General features: G+C 38.0%; 1 protein-coding gene across 1 annotated transcript; it reads right to left on the bottom strand.

The window, feature by feature from the left end:
* Nucleotides 1-3,619: 3,619 nt before the first annotated feature.
* Nucleotides 3,620-6,591, bottom strand: LOC102717662 (enoyl-CoA delta isomerase 2, peroxisomal-like). Its single transcript, XM_040529181.1, has 3 exons — nt 5,820-6,591; nt 4,743-4,808; nt 3,620-3,833 (listed from the first exon to the last, which is right to left on the bottom strand). The coding sequence occupies exons 1-3, from the start codon at nt 6,551-6,553 to the stop codon at nt 3,806-3,808; spliced, it is 828 nt and encodes a 275-aa protein (XP_040385115.1). The 5' UTR covers nt 6,554-6,591; the 3' UTR covers nt 3,620-3,805.
* Between the last annotated feature and the right edge of the window lie 412 nt (nt 6,592-7,003).

Here is a 7,003-nt window from a genome sequence, read left to right as displayed (position 1 = left end):
TGCTTCTGTCCGAAGGTCTTTCAAACGGTTCATAGCTTATAAATATCTGTCATTATAAATTCTGTAAAATGAACTAAGAACTCAGAAGTCGAAGAAGTTGAGTTTATGAGTTTTCCCAGATTCTTAGAAACTGACTAATAAACAGTTGTTTTTCAGAATCTAAAGCTCTCTAAACAGGCCAAGATGCCGGCCATGTGGTCATCACCACTCAGTCTATTATCGTTTCGAGACACAGCTAGAGAGGCACTAATTAGCTAGTTGAACTGTATTTCTAGTCAGGGGTTATAGCGCTCGCCTAATTAATCTTTCAGTAATTTGACCATTGGTGATTTTGTTTTCAAGCTAATTAAATTTTTAACCATGTCACTACAAAACCTTCAATCAAAACCTCTCACGGTATTTTAAAGGTAAACTCAAAACAACCAACAAAATATGGGCGGGGATTCTCTGTATTGGAGAACAAAATACAAAGGTGCTACCGTAATTTACATTTGGTATATCTCTTAACCGTTGGATTAAAACGGATGATAGAGATTTAGCGCTATAGTTATTGCTACATTAGTAAACAATTTTTTAGTGTATCGTTGCCACCGTGTTTTGTGTGTTCATGACATTGATGTACTGTTCTCCTCATATCAACAGTGCTCCTCTGCATTCCTACAGAGGATCCGGACCCACAAAATATGGGGATCGACTCACATGAGTTCATGGTTTGGCTCCATTCAGTGAATTTGTGTGCCGTGACAAAGATGACTTTGGGACAATTTATTATTTTATTGAGCATTTTTAATTTTTTAAATAAATCTTTAGAAACCTATTTTCAGATCTAACATTTTTTACACAGCAACCACATAGACAGGGCAGAAGAAATGCTCCCACATCCACTGCCTGTGGTGTGTTGTTTGGCCTGGCACCATGCAGGATGACATGGTTAATAAGGTTTATATTTAAAATAAATTTAGGAGGGTTTAGTTTTAAAACTAAAACAATAACTAAAACTCAGTGTGGGCCTGCAGGTAGAAAAGAAAGGGAAATTTAAGATTGCCTGCTTCTCCATCGGTTCACTGCTTTCGTGGCTCTCTAATGCCGTGATTTATTTTAGTTTGTGTGGTTGGTGTTACCCATATGCTCTGGAGGCCATCATAAAGATGATTATATTAAATGTTATACTTACATATTTATCATGTATTATTTTTTTTAAAAATAAATTATTTTGATTAATGAATATGTGATTCGTTTATAAGACTTTTTATGTTGTACGGTACTATTTCTATCAATGTTGCCTAATTAGATATCAGATATAGAACAAATATGATTAGATGATGAGCACATGTATTGATTGATGATTATGTCTCATGGATCATAGTATGGAGATATCAGATCGATCGTGTGGACATATGTTGGAGAATATGATGTTGGACAGATCGAACATGAAGCACTACGAGAGGTATATGTGATGTGTCATCAGTGTTCTCGTTGAATGTTGATGTATAATCCTTAAACAATAGATTATCATGGTTCTCTAACATGTGTAGTGGATTGTTTAGGGATTACTAAACAATAAATCGTGACTGTGTAGTTGTAAAATACTATTTGAGCAAACCATGAAACATCTAGTGGGATGCGAATAATCAAGATAGAATTTGCCCCTCATATGAAACATATATCTGGACCTCTCGGTGTTATAGATTACTGAAGTGCATAGCCATGCCAAAGGTGATTGAGGAGTCGATCACAAGATAATTAATCTATTACATGATTGAGTGAATGATTGAGCTATTGAAAAGATGACACATATCTAATTTTGAGCTTAATCAATATCGTATGGCAAAGAGATTAATACGAAGATACACTATAGGTTCAGCAAATATGGTCTTTATGTTTGCTCGGTGGGTCAATATGTTCTCCTCCAAGCCGTTGTTGGCATGTGGACTAAAAGTAAGTTTTTAGGTTGCAACCGAGTATTCATAAATCTATGGGTCGCACACTAAATGAGCTGAAATATGGGATCGAATTGGATGTTGATCCAATACAGACGTAGTTCGGATAGGAATCTAAGTAGAACTCGGTCTTGGAGGCGTAGTTTCAGGTTTTTTATAAACATGGGCAAGGAGGCTTGTTTGTTGCGTGAGAAAACCATAGCCGTCCTCCTCCCATGCCAAGCCTAGCCACACTCGAACGCTATCACATCCGCACATGATGTTCCTTGCTGGGATGTGTCGATACAGGTCAATAGGGACGCCGTCAAATTACGGTGCTGATTGGTAAAGTTGCACCGTAAGGTGTATGTATGTGGAGGAGAAGGTCGGTCTATAGCGATCAGCTACTCCCTCTACATCGACAACACTTCTTCGGCTTTTAAGCATCTTCCTCCACTGCATAGCGTGTCGTGTGGTAATGATATATGATCCTTTACTTACATGATTCCTAGTTTACATGGTAGAAATTTTTGTTGTACACTATTATAGGCTATGCGTATCCCTATGGTTGGCCCCAAAGAAAATGTTCCATTTGCGTCCGTTCACACGTTCGCTTTACACTAGCTTCGGTTCGATTTATTGCTTACACTGGAGATGGTTTCATTGCTGCAAGTTGGTTAAACTTTTGGGTGTACTAGTGGCGCCTGATTGTAGAAATCCAGTAATTAATTTGAATATCATTGTCCATTCTAGATATATAAATTAGATAGCCCCATTTGTTTGTAAGAAAAACCACCAGAGATAATAATATCATTATTGGTTGGTATTCGAGAACTAATCTTCGGACACTTGAACTATTTTCGGTTCGTTAGAAAATGGCAGCTGTCGATCGAGGATAAAGCAGTATTTTTTTTTCCGTTGAGGATATTTGGACGTCAAATTTTCCTTAAAATTTTCAAGAATAAATCTGAACAACGTTATAAAAACATGTACTTTGATATATGAATATAGAATGGTAATTAAGAGGCATACATGGAAATTTTATTATGCAAAAATAGGTCATTTATGTATATTCCATTGGAAGCACGTCGGTACCATTGGTGACTGTGGAGACAAACTCTCGACACCTTTTCACCACTTTCTCTCGATTTCCTTGTAACACCATCCATCAAATATCCATATTAGCCGCTCTCACGTAAAGCTAACCTATAGATATGTACATACACACTTCCACTCATGTTTTATGTCTAAAAACAGGTTATCTTGCCACGGTAGAGCGGCCAAGACTTATGATCTTAACCACCCATAACTTAGTGGACCGATGAAAAGTATAAATGGATTATAGAACCATCACTAATAATCTTAACTAATATAGGTTGTTTCAGCCATCACCTATTAGGTTATCTGTACTAGTGGTTAGTACTTATAATATCTCTACACCAACGAGCTGCATGGCCTGACTACTTTAATGATACAAGGGTGGGTTTAATTCTATTGATCGATGTCTGTGTGGTAGAGGCCCTATATCTTAATTTATTAGGGAAAAGCTTGAATAATTAGCAAAAAAGTCAGTAACCCCAATATTGGAGAGTAGCCTTTTCCTTTGATACGGGCATTCGATCTCCTTAATTAGTTTACCGTTCAAAATACGTAGATGCATGTTTACGTTGAGCACTTGTATTATACCAAAAGTCTGTGGCATTAATTGATCTATAGTTTCTTGGTACAACGTGTAATATACCAAAAATGTGGCGCATAACAACACATGAAAAGCACTCAAAAGTTCATAACTTGCCAAAGTGTGCAGTTCTTTCCGTCATCTAGTCTTCATTTTTTCCATCCATCCGTGGATTCATTTGGCTCTTAATTATATTGTTACCGCCCATCTAGCTGGTCTTGCACATATTAATCTGCCTGCGATGTTAACAAGGATACAATTATTAATTCTTACTAGAGATAATCCACTCTACGCTGTTGCCTTTGTCCCAGTTACATAGCATTATCACTTTGAATAATATGTTATTTAATTTATCAATTATTCTATAATATATATACCCATAGATGCTGGTTAACAATTGATTTATACAATAGAAGTTTTAACAAATTATGAAATTTTCTGTGTAGCATGTTTACATGACATGGTAGTTTGTATATAACTTTCAAAAACTTTGTATTTTAATTTTTTTTTAAAATATAATTTATCCTTTATATAAAATATAGTATATACTTTTTGAAAAAATATTGAATTATATACACAAACTTCTATAAAAGAAAGCTAATTTTGTCCTAAGGGTATAAATTAGCCGCTAACCTTGCATGTATTTAAGGGCTTTTTGGGTATTTTTGAAAAAAATCAGCATAATTGCATATTGTCTAAAATTTAACAAAATTAGTAGTATACTATAGAAAATGCCAATACTAATGGCAAATCGTTAAATTGTGATAAACTCAGTGGCTCATTGGCACAGAGTAGATTCTCTTTTATTAGTAGTACATAGGGCTATATTTTAACTTAACTTTGAAGTGACAGAGATATTTTTAACCTCACATCAAGGTCATTATCTAATTATAATGAATCAGTCCTAATTTCATTTGAACAGGTAACAATAAGATTATGTTGGTCTAAAATATTCTCTGAATTATTTTTGCATGCTTTGGTTAAAATAAGTTTGGATTAATTATCATTATATAAAAACTACTGAACAATTAATAGAAGACGACGTGTTTACCTCCATCATCTATTTGGCGTATTGTGTATATAAATGATCAGATTAAATAATATAGTAAGGAACAAAATTAGTTGTATGAGTTATGTGTAATTACATGCTTTTCGCATTCTTGTTGTTCCGGTGCAGGTCAGATACTCCGTGTTTCTCCCTTTCCTTCTCCCTGTCAATTAACGAATGGAAGGAAACAAATTGTGTCAGCACAATTAGTTTGTTTTTTGGTTCAATCCTATAAGTAATTTCAATCGACATGTAAAAGAGCCCGTATAAAATAGTCAGGAAGATCACAATTAATAATACTTTTAGATCTTTTAGGGTGCTCTGTCTTTTAGAGGTAGTTACCCATGTAGCCACATAATTAAGGTTCTAGAGTGAATAATAAGTCCTGGCCACTGATGTTTTTTATAGAGGTTTTTTATCATCACTGAAAAGTACCTTAGGTATCAAAAGTTTTAGTGTAAAATTTTAATACCTAAAGGCACATTGTATCTTGATGTACAACATTTTTACACTGAAATATATGGTAACTTGAGATATTTTTTCAAATATATTAAATAAGATCTTTTATACGCTTTATCTACTGACATGCATATTCACATCAATTAATTAATAATTTAGACAGTAAATGTAATCATTAATGTCCACAACAACTCATTCTGCATCCAGAGAATTATTAATGTGAATCTTTCCCGAGAAAATTAAATCATATATGTATATATATATTATTATTATTATTATTACAATATAACAATAGATGTACATATGTTGTACAGCTCTGTGTGCATTCACGAAACGAAACTAAGTTAAATTGTTTTGGCATATAATTTAGTTGTATGAGAGATTTTTGAAGGCATTGAGTCATTAGTTCGTGTGAACTTCTCTCGCAATACAAAATGTCAAGGCACGATGTTTGCTCAAAAGGTAATAAATAAATAAATAATTATGAAGTTATGAATTAAAACGGTACCATCAATAGAGTTATTGTTTAGCTTTTTCATCGAAAAAATCAAACGATATATCTACCAACGAAAAAGTAATTTGTGTTCTTACCGAAATTAACTTTAAATTTAATATTAAAAATTTTAATTTCAGATTATCAGCGTAAGAAGAAGGAAAAAAAAAAGATAAGTATGCGAAAATAATTAATATGAGGATGAACAGAGCGGGGACATACTTGTGGAGTATTTCCTCACGAGACGGCGGCCGTGGCAGGGTGATGTCGATGCCAACGGCGGCGCAGCTCTCCGGCCACATCGCCTGCCTCGCCTCCGCGTAGTTCTTGCCGTCGCCGACGTCGATCCCTTCGAGCAGCTCGCACGCCTCCGCCGCCACCACCTCCCTGTCGGCGACGGCAGGGTCGTTCGCCGAGTACCACGTGCCGACGAGCTCCCTGCCGGTGCACGCCTCCGCCCTCAGCATCAGCAGCTTCCGCAGGCGCGCGTAGGCGATCTTGTCGCGGAGCAGCGCCGCCACGTAGCCCGGCAGCGGCCGCCCGCGCGCCGCCTCGGGGAGCCCCACCGCGGCGCCCTCCCACACGACGCAGTGGTCGTGCGCCAGCGCCAGCGCGAGGCCCAGCGACGTCGCGTCGCCGGACACGGCCGCCGCGGTGGGCGCCGGGACCTCGAGCAGGAGCCGGACCGCCTCGCCCACGCGCGCCGCCAGCCGCGCCGCCTGCTCCCGATCCGGCAGCCGCCCGGCGCCGGCGCCGTCGTCGAGGCCGTCGCAGAAGGAGCCGAGCCTGGATGTCGTGACGAGGCCCCTGAGCCCCGGCGTGTCCCGGGCTGTCCTGAGGCTGCCGATGAGCTCCGTGATGGCGTCGTCGGTCAGGTACTGATGGCCGTCGCTGCTGGCCATGGTGAGGACGAGGATGTCCTTGATTGGGGAGGGTTGCAGCGTGCAGAAAACCATTGCTGTGTTGAGTGATTTGAGTCAAACTGATGAACTGATTAGCTACCAAGCTAGATCTGCTCTTTCGGAATCTCAGGGAAAATTGTTTTGTGTGGACGACGCAAGGAAGACAGACGGGTGACCGCTCAGATGAATAAAATACAGCTATAATATTTTTTTTCAAAAAAATCCTTTAATAAATTATTGTAATTTAAAATAAATATTTTGACACACTGAGAGGACGTACAACGTTGAAATGTCGCAATGAGGGTGTGGCTTGCTCAAATGGTTCATTTTCAACGATTAATTTGTTGGAGTATCCAAATTGTTCACTGAAAAAGGTCAAAAAATAGTGAAAAATATGCTCCTCCTATTTGGTGGTACTGACGTTATGAGATCGTGTGTGATTTGATACTATTACAAATATATGATAATTAATTAAATATTAGCCTTTGGGGGTAAATTTTCATA

The sequence above is a fragment of the Oryza brachyantha genome, chromosome 11 (assembly GCF_000231095.2).
Source record: "Oryza brachyantha chromosome 11, ObraRS2, whole genome shotgun sequence".
In the NCBI taxonomy this organism is placed as follows: domain Eukaryota; kingdom Viridiplantae; phylum Streptophyta; class Magnoliopsida; order Poales; family Poaceae; genus Oryza; species Oryza brachyantha.
Note: the sequence above shows the minus strand (reverse complement) of the source record. Positions and strands in the feature narration are given on the sequence as shown.

What these genes read in the sequence shown, in the direction of transcription:
- LOC102717662 (XM_040529181.1), bottom strand. Translation starts at nt 6,553, where the DNA reads ATGGTTTTCTGCACGCTGCAACCCTCCCCAATCAAGGACATCCTCGTC. An exon ending in CGTGAGGAAATACTCCACAA is followed by an intron (nt 4,809 to 5,819) that starts GTATGTCCCCGC and finishes GTTAATTGACAG; the next exon opens with GGAGAAGGAAAGGGAGAAAC. An exon ending in AACAAGAATGCGAAAAGCAT is followed by an intron (nt 3,834 to 4,742) that starts GTAATTACACAT and finishes TTAACATCGCAG; the next exon opens with GCAGATTAATATGTGCAAGA.